This window comes from Anguilla anguilla, chromosome 7 (assembly GCF_013347855.1).
Source record: "Anguilla anguilla isolate fAngAng1 chromosome 7, fAngAng1.pri, whole genome shotgun sequence".
In the NCBI taxonomy this organism is placed as follows: Eukaryota; Metazoa; Chordata; class Actinopteri; order Anguilliformes; family Anguillidae; genus Anguilla; species Anguilla anguilla.
In genome coordinates, this window is record NC_049207.1 from 30058504 (window position 1) to 30073782 (window position 15279).

At 42.2% G+C, this 15279-nt stretch overlaps 1 protein-coding gene across 1 annotated transcript in view; it reads right to left on the reverse strand.

Annotated features, from left to right (window-relative positions):
* Nucleotides 1–15279, reverse strand: part of eea1 (early endosome antigen 1) — a 273538-nt gene that overhangs the window by 113370 nt on the left and 144889 nt on the right. Inside the window, exons 10-11 of the mRNA XM_035426231.1 lie at nt 4815–4829; nt 4466–4561 (exon numbers count right to left, since the gene is read on the reverse strand). Of these exons, the coding sequence (XP_035282122.1) occupies nt 4466–4561; nt 4815–4829 (111 nt within the window). The remainder of the gene's footprint in view (nt 1–4465; nt 4562–4814; nt 4830–15279) is intronic.

The window sequence follows — 15279 nt, forward strand, 5'->3', positions numbered from 1 at the left end:
GCTTCGCTGCTTGGACCCCAAATAATCCTAACAGATACAATAGGGTTCCACCAGCTTCGCTGCTTGGACCCCTAAATATGTTGGCTTTAAAGACTAGTCTTTATATTTAGAAACATTACAATTCATGCTTTTTATGAAAGTAATCGTTCTTTCTGTTTGTCCATAGCCAGTAGCCTATATGTGAAGCCATGCACTGATATGTAGCCGAGTGTAGTTTAGCTCCCTATCGTTTTGATAGCTCTCTGTCTGTTGGGCTACTCTTTACTAGACATTGTGCTTAAATATTATTTTAACTATAATGTTTATTCACATAATTGGCACTTTTTTCTTCTTCTCTTCAGTTTCACCCTGCCTATGTCAATAAACCAACGATGTTAGAGGAGAACATCTCTGGTGGATTGTTTGTAGGACGAGTTTAGCTGCCTGTCAAATTATGCTCAGTACAGTATAAAGAGGACAGAACAGCATTTGTTGGGCATTTTTTTAAATTACAGTAAAAAGGAGACATGCACCTTTTCGATTCCAAGTTCCCAACCTGCTGCCAGTGTGCATATGATGCATATCCCTCCAGAGTGATTACACGCAAGAGGGAAGTGGCAAATTTTTTAAATAGTATAAATGAACAGCCTTTATTTTCTGGAAAGTTTATATGTTTTTATTTGATTATACTGCAGCATTTATGACATTATACACAAAAAATAAACTGTCAAAATACAGTTTTGGAAAAATTTCCAAAACAAGCTTGGCCTCCCTATTAGGGTCATACACAGATTTTACATTGCAGACTGTTATAATATAATAAGAGTTGCCAGATCTATAAAAATATTTGAATGGCGGCTATGCTGGCCACTATCCTAAAGTGCGCCAGCCCAATATACTCTGGACCTTTATTTTTCCCAAATACAAATGATCTGCATGTCATAGAGCTAAGCATTCTTCTAAAGATGCCCAGGTACCCCAACATGCAATGCAGGGTGACTTCAACTACAATTTCTCAATGCAGGATGATGGAAGCAGTCCTTAACAAGAAAAATTACAAAATGCTGCCCCCCACGGTCGGAACCCCAGAAGTATTTCCCTCTGGCCGGGAGAACCTCTGCCAGAGACAAATGTGTCAAAGGAAACCCTAAACAACTGTAACACCACAAAAGTCATTTTAATTTTTTAAAATGCATAAGTTTTAATTTTTTGAATTTAAATGCATTTAAGGCAAATCACTTTTGCAGTGCATTTTAAAAACCTTTAGTAAGTCACAAGCTTTCAAACACAGATCAGGGCTGCGTTTCCCAGAGTCTCCTTAGCGCTACGTGCGTCGTAAGGTATCCCTTAAGCTCTTCCTTTAGCTCTCGAGCTGTTTCCCAGCGTCTCCTTAGCTAAGGTATACCTTAATTAAGGTATACCTTTAAAAGGGTGGTCTGAGGCACTCGTAAGCTGTCCCTTAGCGCTGCGCTCCGCGGTTTCAGCCTTATTATGCCAACATTTTGCTTTTAAAATCGACAGTTGTACTACAGTGCACATCTAGTAGCACATCGGCATGCGAAAATGAGTTTAATATTTACTTTACGAAAAGTAATTATCCAATCAACGTGTCTGTGCATAGCACGTCGTGAGAATGTTGTCGTTTTACCTGTCTATCCCCATCATGATGGTAATTAAGTATAGGGCCTATCCATGATAATAATCCAATTTGTGAAAAGAAAAGTTTTTTTTAATTTATACGTAGTGGCGCTAACTTAGGATATGGCTTTTCTGACTGCATACCCTGTAGAAATTAGTTCGTTTGTGTGTGAGTCAATGATCACACTGACTTGGAACAAACCGCCGGTTTATTAAGAATATAAAACCTGTGTGTGCAAAAACAACGTTGAGTGAGTCTACTTGCATGACCGAACTAGAGCACGTTGATTGGCCTAGCCATAAACACACATACAGGTACAGTGGCTCATAATGGACAAACATAGCCAAATGATCTACATCCCCTTCCTTTAGCTCACACCTCCTATATAAAACAAAATAGCACTGGGTAAATATCAACATTACGGAACATTTTTCTTACCATGTTGTTTTACGATTTTCGGTAAACAACCCAATAATGATATTCTTGGTTAAATTTAAGATTATCCAACAGCAAATTAAGGTGGATGAACAAATCACTTTAACAGGTAGACCTATTCATAAGGCACCCGGTATATAATTCATCATGATCAATTTCCACAGACGCGCTTTTGCCTTTCATCTACGATCATTTTTGCATTGCAGAGAAAAGTTCGCGGGAATCAGTGCAGTGCAGTGACATGCTGCTACAGTTGCCTATATATTGTGTGACAAAAACAAATTAACATTAGACCTTTGTTTCAATAAGAACAAAATAATTCACCCATATGTAGCCTATATCCTTTTCCCTGGGCTTCCACGAAGTCCCAGACTATGGCTTATATGTCCCGATTGATGCTTTTTATTTTATCCATTGTAGCCTATATGTACGTATTTATTGAAATTATCACAAGGTCTCGTCTTAACGGACTCTTAAAGAGATTAGCAGATAATCTCTAGTAGGCATAGCTTCCTCTTCTGCAATATTAGATTGATGTAAAATGATTATGACAACACGTATAATATTAAAACGTCATTCATAAGCCTTTACAAGTGAGACAATCGATTCGCTTGGCATCGATTGATAAACTTTTCAGCACCACAGTGAAGGCCAGCTTCAATTTACGATGTACCTTTAAGTTGTCCCTTAAGAGTTGCCTTAAGGTATAGTCTGGGAAACACTCGTAAAAAAGCGGTTTCCCTTAAGAAGGTATACCTTAAGAACCTTCGTAAAACGTTAAGGTACATCGAAACTCGGAAACGCAGCCCAGATCAATTGCTTTAATTTCAAATAATCAAATTGGTCAGTTCTAACAGAGCCCACTTATTTGGTGACATAGACCAAACCATCTCCAGCATTGCATCTTTTTTGTTCAGGTCCTTATATACATAAATTATTAGAGACATAGCGGACACTTCTCTATTTCATGTATTAGCGCCCCACTTCATCCATGTCCACGTCTCATGAGCATTAACAAAATTCCAAAGTTCAAATGCAGTTCCACCAATTTGGAGGCGGGGTACACCAGCAAAATGTAGTTGAAATAGAGACAAAGCGAACGATGAAACAGTTGAAGGGTGTCGTGCTGTACGTTCATTGACACATGCAACCAGTGTGAAAAACACAATATTATATATATTTTTTATTTTTTCGTTTTGCTCAGTCGTACGCTTTGTTGCATTGCGGTATGTTAGGAAAGGGTGTAAGGCAAATTAACGGCTTTTACAGGGACCTTAAGTTTGCGCATATAAACATATTTGTACGATATGTATGATTTCTCCATGACACTGTGTATACATGCAAGGTGGACAACTTTGATAAATAGCATTTTTTTCAAATGTGCATGCAGGATGGTAAATTTGAATATTTTAGAATGAAATTAAATCTACACCAAGTTTCATAAATGATGCCTCTTGGTGTGTGGCTCCAGATTTTTGGGGGATTTTGGGTGGGTTTGCAGTGTCAAAGACTGAGATAACAGGCTGTAAGTTCCGCAGTGCCACACAGAGTTCCAGCTGTCCAGAGCAAGTGGTGGAAAGCATGTGCCAGAAACTGGACACACCAGCAGCTGCTAACAGTTTAATAGACCCAGCCTCTCACTAGCAGTAAAAGACACAAAAGCAGAACCAAGAGTGCACAACAAATGTTACTGCTTCAAGCTGCTTTGATGGTACACACAAGGTTTCTTTTTTTGTGCCATTTTCTCCCATTTTCTCCCCAATTTAGTCGTTATACCAATTCCCTGTGTGTATCACGGTCCTGGTTGATGTGTTGGTCTGGGGAGGGTGTAGACTACCACATGCCTCCTCCAATACATGTGGAGTCACCAGCCGCTTCTTTTCACCTAACAGCGAGGAGTTTCACTGGGAGAGCATGCGGAGGTTCACGCTATCTCCCCCAGATCCCCTCCCTGCTGCACAGGCACCCTGACCAAGCAGTAGGAGTTGCTACTGTAATGCAACGATCAGGACTCATACCCTCACTCGCGTACACTGCCAACTGTGTTCGCAGGAACGTCTGACCAAGCCGGAAGTACCGCTGCCGGTGATTGAACCCTGCGGTGATAGGCAAGTGCTTTTACCTCTACACGACCCAGACGGCCCCCACAAGGTTTCACATTTGACCTATTTCCCCATTTATTGATGTTATTGAAGAATCAGTGGATTGAAGGTTCACATAACATTAAAATGGAAATTAGCAAGAAGTCTAATGCTGTTTTGGACCTGGAATTGTAACCACAAGGACATGTGTTCTCCCCACACAGAAAAGGTTAGACTGCCACAGTATTCCTGACCAATATACTTATCCTGAACATTCAGTCCACATCACATGTATCTCTGTGTCTATGCAGGTGTACATGTGTTGCTTTACCTGATTGTGCTGTTGGAGCTGGTGTATTTGCTGTATATAAACAGCCACCTCCTGTGGCCCTTTCTGCAGTTCTGTCCTCAGCTGGGAGATAGTCATCTGTAACACAAACTTACATCTGTAAGACACTATATCACCCTCACACTGCACCCCCCCCCCCCCCCCCCCCACACATACACACACCTGCACATCTGTGAGAAACTACGAGAATACATACAGTATACACACATTTGTCATGCAAACATTCATAAAATCATCCAACTGAAAGCAAATTTGAAGTCAACAGCCAAATAGTTTCTCCCCCCAACGAAAGACAGGAGCAGACTAACACAGGTGAAAATAAAGTGGTTACCTCCAGTTTACAAGTCTCCAAGAAAGAAAGGCAAGGGGAGGAAAGGATACAGATGGCAAAGGACAGACACAGAAACACTGGTAAGTAACAACAGACACATGAATCAGGACATAGGAAGCTATGCACTCAACTGGAAATGTGGTGCTGGAATTGAAGCAGAGGGAGAGCAACAAACATTCAGTTCCTTGAACATTCTGATGCTGGCATTACTTAAAGATGCTATATCTAACCTTTTAATGCAGACAGATCACTTAAAAACAACATTCACAGAGCTTTCAAAAAATAAATGTATTTCCTTCCCTCAAAAAAAATATTGAGTATGAATTTGTAATTCTGAATATTTTATGGTCTGTAAATTGTGTTTTAGTTTATGTCTTCCTGTTACACCAGGTGCTGGGGTTACCGCCTACAACAGTTCTCCTGAGCCAGTAGCATGCCCACCTTTTTCTCACAAAAAAAATGCGCAGCCAATTGCCAGTGAGAGTTACAGTGAAGAAATGGCTAACTACATTGGTAAGCACACAGCTCCACCAGCGAGCCAGCTAAATCAGCCCAAGACCCAAGAAACCCCGCTAACCATCTCAAAAGTTGAATGAAAAAAGTCATGAGAAAACGAGTCAACATGAATCTGGCTTTTGAAGAATGTTAGCTGTCAAGCTATCGTTCTATCATTGCTAACATTCGTCTACATGGATATCAAACAACACCATACACAGCTAGTCCACACAAGACAATGATTGTGGTGGAGATGATGTTGCTGTCTTAACACATTGGTCTAAAATCTCCCATGGGTGTTCAATTAGGTTGAGATCTGGTGACTGCGAAGGCCATAGCATATGTTTCACATCATTTTCATACTCATCAAACCATTGTGATCCCTCGTACCCTGTGGATGGGGGCGTTGTCATCCTGGAAGAGACCACTCCCATCAGGGCCGAAATGTTTCAACATAGGATAAATGTGATCCCTCAGAATAACTTTGTATTGATTTGCAGTGACCCTTCCTGCCAAGGGGACAAGTGGACCCATACCAAGCCAAATGCCCCCCACAGCATAACAGAGCCACCAGACTCCTTCACTGTAGGGGCCAAGCAGTCAGGCCTGTACTGTTCTCTTGGTGTATGCCACACATGCACTTGCCCACTTGTCGAGAATATGGTAAAGGAAAACTCATCTGACCATATCACTTTTTTTCCAAATCTCTGTAAACCAGTGCCAATAGTTTTTGTACCCCTGAACTCTCAAATGTGTATTCATCTTTGTAAAAAGGGATTTATGCACTGCAACCCTACTGTAATACCCCTCTCAATGTAGTAGTCAACAGACAGTGTTTGCTGACAGTCTGATCATGTCCTGCACTGACATTCTCAGCCACCTGAGGAAGAGTTGCTCTTCTGTTTGTCCTTACATATCGCACTAATGCACGAGCATCATGGAATATATGCTTTTGACTACAATTCCCGACTCTATTTACTGATGTCTTTCCAATAGATCTAAATGCAGATGTCACTTCAGTAACTGTTCCTATTGAAACTCTAGCCAGTTAAGCAGTCCTGCCATCTGTGCTCCAATAAGGAACCTTCTCTCAAAGTCACTTGTCAGATCTTTTCCTCTTGCCACCTTGATCCAAAACCGAGGTCAGCTGGGCCTGCTCAGCATTTCTATACACGCCACAGAGCATGATACAATGTTAAGTGCTTAATTGTATCCTGAAGTACACCTGTATGGAAGCATCTGCATTCGTTGTTTCTCCACTCATTATTCAGCAGTGGAGTCATGGGCCCCTCCCAAGTGGCTAACAAGCCAAACAACACGTAACTGAGAAAAATGAAACAATCAATGCACCCTATTTAAATCCAAGGCTGCAGGGTGTGAAGTACCTTCGGGGAAAAACGTGGTGGTGTTGTTGGTGAGTGACCTTTATTGGAAGTGAATTGCAGACAGATTAGTGTATTACCTGTATTGTTTGAGAACCCAATTTGACTGTAGATCCTGGAAATACTGAGAACCCAGACTGGATTTTGGACTTTGGAAAGGACTTGGATTACGGCACTGCTTTGTGTTTTGGTTTTCTGGTTTGCACCTGGGCAATCTGCTTAGCAGCCTCGTTATGGAGAGGGAACCTCTCAGTTAGTCGCCAAAACAGAGATAGGCTGTTTTCTATTTCTTTCTTTTTTAGTTCAATAAAAGTATCAGTATATCTACTGAATCTTGAACCAACTTTGTTGATTGTCTGTCAGATTATTGTACCTCTCCCTGATGTGTGGCTGCCTTTCCCCAGTTCCTGCTACTATATATACTGTATATGTACACACACACACACACACACATATATATATATATACAGTGAGCTCCAGAATTATTGGCACCCTTAATACAAATGAAGAAAAAAGGCTGCATATAATAAATGACACAGATAATAATCTGTATGTTATATTCAAACATATGGGAAAACTGATAAATATGCACAAAAAATGCTACAAAAAATATATATGCTAAACTAAAAAATAATACAGTTATTGACATAAGCTTTATTTTCCAACATGTGTACACTAGTGTGCTTGATTAATGATTCATTGGAATCAACCAAAGTCTTACACTTTTTAATTAAAAAAAATATTTCCCCAAAAAACAGGTTCCACAATTATTGGCACCCCTGGTTTAATACTTTGTGAAAACACCCCTGGCAAAGATGACAGCCATGAGTCTTTTCCTATAATTTGTGAGTTTTTTTTCCTATACATTTAGACAACACATTTGGAGGGATTTTTGACCATTGCTCCATGTTGAACTTTTCAGAATCTTTGATATCTTTGGGTTTGCGCTTCTGGACTCCCGCTAACGCAACGTTACCTGATATAAGAGATGGATACTGTGCGCAACGTTGTCTAAACTAATGTTACCTTTCTTGACATGGTCCGGTAGCTAGCGTTAGCTGTGCAAATAGCTATGTAATTTAGTAACGTTACATTGTCATAAAATGTAATACGAAAACTACATCAACAAATAATATGACCTCTCATGTTACACAAAAACGGGTTCCATAACACCCCCCCTCCCCCCGCCGTTTCTCTGTCATTGTAACGCTAACAGACACCGGAATGTTTTTTTTAGACTTGTTGACCGCAAGAAACAAACCAATCTCTGCAATTCTTAAACAGTGATTCTTGAGTTATTAATGGCCTCCCTCACCATCTTCCTCACTGTCCGTGTGGACACCATGCACTTGCTTTCTCTTCCTGGCAAATTTGCAACCATCCCATATGTTTTACACCTTTTATTATTGCCCTTACAGTGCTAAGTGGTATGTTTAACCGTGTATGTCTTTTTTTGTACCCATTACCAGACTTGTGATGGATGGTAAATTACAATTGGTCTCTTCTGAATTGACAGTTATTTGGCTTTTCCCATGCTGATAGATGACAAAGGGATTTTGTATGCTTGTTACCTAATTTTTATTCTCTAGTGGAACTGGAAGTGATGGAATGACACAATATAGTTCCTTTCGACTGAGATTAACTAAATTAAGTAAAATTGTATTGCTAATTTCATTTTGTTTGATTTTACTTATAATAATTGTTAGGAGTGCCAATAATTATGGCACCTGTGGTTTTCAGAAAAAATCAGATTACTTAATAAAAAAACATTTTAAGCATGAGATTAAATGTATTGAAATAAAAGTATATAGTTTTCCCATATGTTTGAACATAACATATAGATTATTATCTGTGTCATTTATTATATGCAGCCTTTTTTCTTCATTTTTATTAAGGGTGCCAACAATCCTGGAGCCCACTGTAACTGCTGTGAGTCATTGCCGTCAGACACATGCTTTGCAGTGAGTGCAACTTCGGAATAAACTACATCAAGTGTGATAGTTAATATCATAAAGCTAAACCGAGCATACAGCTAAATTTCTATCTGAAATGTGTTTTAATGTGTTTATTACAAAACTATGTATGTAACTGAAGGTGAACAATGGAGAGGAATGACCTGTGAAAAGGAAGAAAACAATGGGGGTAAAACAGGGAGCTTGCCACAGGTGTTTAAGAAGGTCATGAATGCATAAATGTGACTTGAGAGATATACTTTGTAAATGAAGTAAAATCATAGTTAAAAGTAACATCTTCTGTTGACATATAACCATTGTGTGTAAAACATCATGTCTTGATCAATAGCATGTGAAAACTGCATATACCAAAAGAGGACAAGCTATTCTGATAAGAAGGAACGCCCCCCCCCCCCCCCCCCCCCCCCCCCCCCCCACCCCCCGCCACAAAGGCGCCAGTGAACTACGTGTTTGGTCAAGGATTCTGAGGGAAGCAACAAAATTTCTCGGAAAAACAGAAATGAGTGCGTGGGCAGGAGTGACTGTTATATCAAGGCCTGTCTAAGGGCCATTGGAAAGAGATATAAAGGAGAGAGGTGTAAACAGAAGTTTGAGGTTTTCTTCTCGAGCTCCGTGATGAGTGCGTGAACGGTTTCTCCTATAAAGTCAAATTCCTTGCATGTGTAAACATACTTGGCAAATAAAAACGATTCTGATTCTGATATAATTATCATTTTCTTTTTTTTGTCAAAGTCTTTATTTCACTGTAAATATTTAATCACTGTAACACCAGCTGCTAGAAGAAAAATAAATCACTTTCTTTCACACCATACTCAACAAAACCATTTCTATATGCACCTTGCTGTGTGCCTGGGGGCACTGTCACGCTGAAATAAGAAAGGGCCTTCACCAAACTGTTCTGAGTATTGAATATGCCTTCCAGTCTATTAGTAACCTCCTCTAAAGTAAAACTCTCAACAAAGTAACTATTTAAGGCATCAGCAATATCCTTATTCTTAAAAAGGCAAACCAAAGCACTTTTTTAAATTCCTGATGCACATTACATTCTCCTTGCTTTACTTTTCCTAGTACAGTGTTGAAAGTAATGTTTAGGATTACTTTTTGCATCTTTGGTAAATTGCCTTTCAAAGAGCCTATTAGCTTCCCACAGCTCTTTTTTGACCTGATATCAAAATTAGGCCAAGTTACAATACACAATATTGTCTGTCTTAGCTAAAATGAATTATACATGCTGTATTCCAAAGCAAGGCTGCTACGCAATGTTCCCTTCATCTCACCATCTGAAGAGAATGTGGTCATTCAAAGCATGTGTCATATCAAAGTGTCAAATGGCAATCATAGTGGGAACAATGTTGCTGAATAATTTCAGCTGTTGTACAGCAATTTTTATTTTTTTTATGACTACACAATATGTTTGAACAATTGCCTGCATCCAGTGCTTTTGGTGTATGAGAACCACATATTGAATAAAATGCATGAATATAATAGTTTTGTTTAAAAAATTGTATTCAGAAAAAAAGATCTTTTAGTCTTTTACATTGTAGAAAAAATTATATTATTGTACTTATTTTGCAGAACTTCATTTGAATATCAAGAAAGAATATCAAACATATGTCTGGATACATTTGAAAGATTCAGTTTTTATTTCATAGGCCTAAATATTTTAAATTAATTTTCATATGTACTTATTTATTCACAGCAGTCAGCTGTTGTCACTTTTGAAGAAAAGCAATAAATTTGCCGTCATGAAATGCATATGGCTCCCCGTTTCGTGACTTTCGCTAAATATATGCATTGAGCATTGTGATATAATTAGGATGTCAATATTACATAAGGGAATTAAGTTATAAAGACCTAGTTAAATGTCCATGAATGGCTTTCCAATAAAATTTTCTTCAATGCCATCATTTGGTCATGCTTTTAAAGAAGGTAGCCCATAAGCAAAAGCCTGGAATGTAGATGTCTAAAGGGGTGGAAATGTAGGTTGACATGTTTTGACATAAATGACTAGTTTAGCTCAATGCAACTGTAATTCAAGTCAGGTTTTATCTTCATATGGCTTGGCTCCTAGCCGGCAAGAAAACTTTCACATTGAACCAAATCTAGCCAGTTAGCCGTACATGTATAATGTATAATATGATACAGTGTATATTAGGTGAAAGAACCGGCTAGGTTAGGTAAAAATGTGATAGTTTTCTAACTGGCTAGGACATAGGCTATATTAGGGTAAAACATGAATGAATTAGAGGTAAATAGAGCTAACCTAGTCCATTTATGTGAAAACATCTGTCAACGTATTTACATCCCTTCAGACATTTAGATAGGAGACAAACGATACTCATCCATAGTCACAGTAGTACTACGTGGAGTTAGCATGTGAAATGACAGGGAGAGTTCCCACAAGGAATTTACAGTTGCAAAAGCAGTAGGTTAAAGTAGGCAATTATAAAATATTATAAAGCTTACATAAGAAAGAACAAATTTGCCTGAAGCTGGATCCCGAGAACTCAACGGTCCCAAACATAAGAGTGTTACCAACGCACCACCGATGAAGTAGTTACAATAATGGCAAATTTTGTTGTATAGGGGAATAAAGTTAACAACATGTACTTCGTTAAATGGCCTCCTATCACCATAAACAGCTTTGCAATAAGAAGACATTCTTTAATGGCGTCATTTGCCTGTGCTTTTAAAGAAAGCAGCCCAGTAAGCAGAATTCAGCTCTGGATTTATTCCATATGGCCTGGCTGTATCCTAGCTGCCTAGAAAATTTTCTCATTGCAACCAAATGTAGCCAGTTAACCGAACGGCTAGATGGTATGTCATAATACAGCCTATACATTTGGTGAAAGACCGGCTAGATTTTGTCCAGAAGAATTGTACAGTTACAAAAGCAATAGTTTAAAATTAATAGACAATTACTAGTAAGCAAATAAGTGTTCATGAGAAATAAAAAATTTGCCTGAGCCTTAGGTGGGATTTGGCTCTGTTCTTTCACAATTCTAAGGCAACAACATTAACAGTGAGCTACCAACAAAGTAGTGGTACAGAATTTGGTTGGTCAAAAATACATATATGTCTATTTTGTGTGTGTATGTATTGTTTTGATTTGCTGGTGTAGCTAAATGTCCAATGGGGAGACATATTGTTTGTGGGCTTGGATAATTGTGATGATCAGGCAGGAAAAAGAAGGAGAAAATGCAAAATCCCCTAAGTTTGGGGCTTTATTGTGCAGATGTGTGAAGTTGTTTGTGAATTCTGTCTGCTGAAATGGGGTCAGAAGGTACTGAAATTAATGGTTTTAAGGGATGAGAGTCTGTTGTGGTTATTGTGGTTATTTCTGTAGGAAACTCTGGAAAGTACCAAACTGTCTGTGCTGTATAGGTATAACAAATGGTATATGGACTGCATTTATATAGCGCTTTTATCCAAAGCGCTTTACAATTGATGCCTCTCATTCGCCAGAGCAGTTAGAGGTTAGGGGTTAGGTGTCTTGCTCAAGGACACTTTGACATGCCCAGGGCGGGGTTTGAACCGACAACCCTCCGACTGCCAGACAATCAGTCTTACCTCCTGAGCTATATCGCCCCTAATAATAATAAATAATAATAAAATAGGGCATGCCGCCCCACCAAGGCGTAACTTGGTGGGATGGCATACCTGCCATCCCAACAACTTACCAAAACATTACAGATGCAAAGAGAACAAGAACTTTATTGAAAAGGAAAAAGACCAGGTGAAAACATAGTATATGGCTGGACCTAACACACGTCATCCGGCTGACCAATGTTGTAACTTCATAACTCGGCTGACCAATGGCGTAACTTCATCACTCATTCACAGACATTCGCGTTTTTAGGGCTGGCCCTGCTGTTGCGGTCCAGCCAAAAAGGCGTCAAACACATATTCCAATCCATTGCTCAGCTTAGCAGAGAATGCACATTTCAGAGCGCCTCAGAGACAGATAGAATAATAATACATATTTTAAATAATAAATACGACATTGAGAAAAAAACAAAACAAAAAACAAAATATCAACTCGCCATCCCTGCTACCTGCGTGCTGCACGCAGAGTACCGTATTATTTATTTAGACATTGGCAGACTACAGCATAAATTGCGCCTTTTGTTTATACTCAATATTAGCGAATGTAGCGAGAAACTGCAGCTGTAGACACAATAAAGTTTGTTATATTATGGTAGCAATGGAACAAAGCGGACTATAGGCTATATATATATATATATTGTGGCGTGGATCGGGGCATGGCTCCACAGTGCCCCTCCCAGCCTTATAGGCATCAGCCGAAACCTGCCACCAGGCCGCCTTTTCAGGACCTAGGACAGCGCCCAACTAGGAAGCCCAGCCACAGGACCCTGGAGAGCGGCAGAGTGAACATTCCTCAACTCCCTCATTGGCAGGCAGCACACCTGCAGTCAATGAGGCAACACAGCTGCCGCCACTCCAGGGAGATGGCTGGGGGCTCAAAAGGAGGCCGTTTGTCTCCCTTGAGGAGAGGGGTTTTGGGCGGCCGGAGAGCGGTGAAACCTGTAAATAACTTTGTTCCTATTTTTGCAGAATCCGGCGGAGACACAGGACAACATCCCTCTTCCTGCGTTGAAGAGGGATCCCCCCAGCGGTCTCCCGGACACCGTTATTTATAGTTTTGTTCGCTTTACTTTAAGTTAATTTCCGACAGGAGATTTTTGGTGTTGAGTTTGGTTTTGAGTTGTATAGATACTTTTGGTTAATAAAAGGCCCTGTTGGGCTATTTTTCCCCAAACCTCCGGTCTGTGCATTTCTGTGCCGCCCCGCCTGCACCGTCACGCCCCGTGCGGTGCCACAGTGGTGGAGAATGCGGGCATAGGCACGGAGTAATAGCAGACTGCAGCTAACTACCTCGAGCTCAAGCATTACACTCGTTCTCGCGGTAGGAAAAAAAAAAAAAAAAAAAAAAAATTTTTTTGTTGTTGTTGTTTGTTCTCCCCCCCCCCCCCTTTTCCCATTAGTCTGGTGTTCCCCCAATTTAGCTGCGATATGGAGGACCTCTTGCGGGCGCTCGTGGAGGCTAACCTGGGACAACAGCATGCTGCCCAGGTCATGGCTCAACAGGTCGGCCGGCTCACCGAGCTGGTCCAGGCTCGCGACGCATCGGCCGTGCCACTACCGGTTAGCAGGACAAAGGCTAAAGACGTCCTGACAAAGATGACTGAGGCCGATGACGTGGAGGCCTACCTCCACACCTTCGAGCGGGTGGCCGAGCGCGAGTTATGGGACCCCCGGGAGATGGCCGACACCCTCGCTCCCTTCCTCACCGGCAAGGCCCAACAAGCGTACCAAGATCTGGGGGCAGCAGAGGCCCAAGACTACCACAGGCTAAAAAGGGAGATACTAGCCAGAGCCGGGGTATCCCCCACATCCGCCGGACAACAGGTCGCCACCTGGGCCTACCAACCGGGGGTCAACGCACGCAGCCAAATGGCGTCACTTCGGAGGCTGGTTACCCGGTGGCTCCAACCCGAACGCCGGTCTGTGGAGCAGATCCTCGACCGGGTCGCCATGGATCGGTTCCTCCGGGCGTTGCCATATGGGGCGAAGAAACTGGCTGGGCAACATGCTCCCCAGAGCCCGGAGGAGCTGGTGGAACTGGTGGAGCGGGTCGAAGCCACGCAGGAGATGCTGAAGGCAGAATCGACCGAGCGCCCCCTCTTCCTGCCCCAGGCTGGAGGTGACCGGAAGCCGACCCCACCAGGCTCGACCCAGGCCCAGATTCCAGGCAACCACGGCGGACATGCGTGGACACCCCACTTCCCGTCTCAGTCTGGAAGGGGAGGGAAAATGCCCACCCTGCTGCCCACCTCTGGAAAATCGCCCTCGGATGTGTCCATGCCCACCGACCCGGCCCCCACACCAGCTCGCTTGCCCCAGGGACAGAGGTGCTTGGCTACGGAGCAATTTGACGCCCTGTACCAGGCCGCCAGAATTGTCCAGAAGGGGGGCAGAAGAGCCCGAAGGAAGGGAACCGGGTCATGGCCCCGACAAGCTAAACCCCGTGTCCGTCCATCAGGCCAACCCTATGCCGCCTGGCTCGGGGAACGGGTTGGAGTAGGCGAGGCCGCAGAAGAAGTGGATGGGGAAGGTGAGCTCTTACTTCCTGTAACTTTGTCCAATCTCCCTCCCCAGGCACAACGTAAAGGACAGTTCGGCACCGCGCAGGTCCAGGATGACCGGTTGCGCCACTGCTGGAGCCAGGTTCGGGTCCTTGAAGGGGTAAAGAGGGGAGAAGGACCCCTGGAAGCAAACTACTTTTCAGTGCAACAGGGACTGTTGTACTACCACACCACGAGAAGGGGAGAAGTCCGGGAGCTGTTGGTCCTACCCCACCAGTACGTGGCCACCGTCCTACAGCTGGCCCACACACACATCCTGGGAGCTCACCTGGGCATGCAGAAGACCCTAGAGCGTGTGGCAGACCGCTTCCACTGGCCAGGAATGCGCAGAGCGGTGGAGGATTACTGCCGCAGTTGCGAGGTGTGCCAACGCACCTCCCCGGTAAGGCCACCACCCGCTCCTCTAATCCCTCTCCCCATCATAGAGACCCCCTTCGAAAGGATCGGC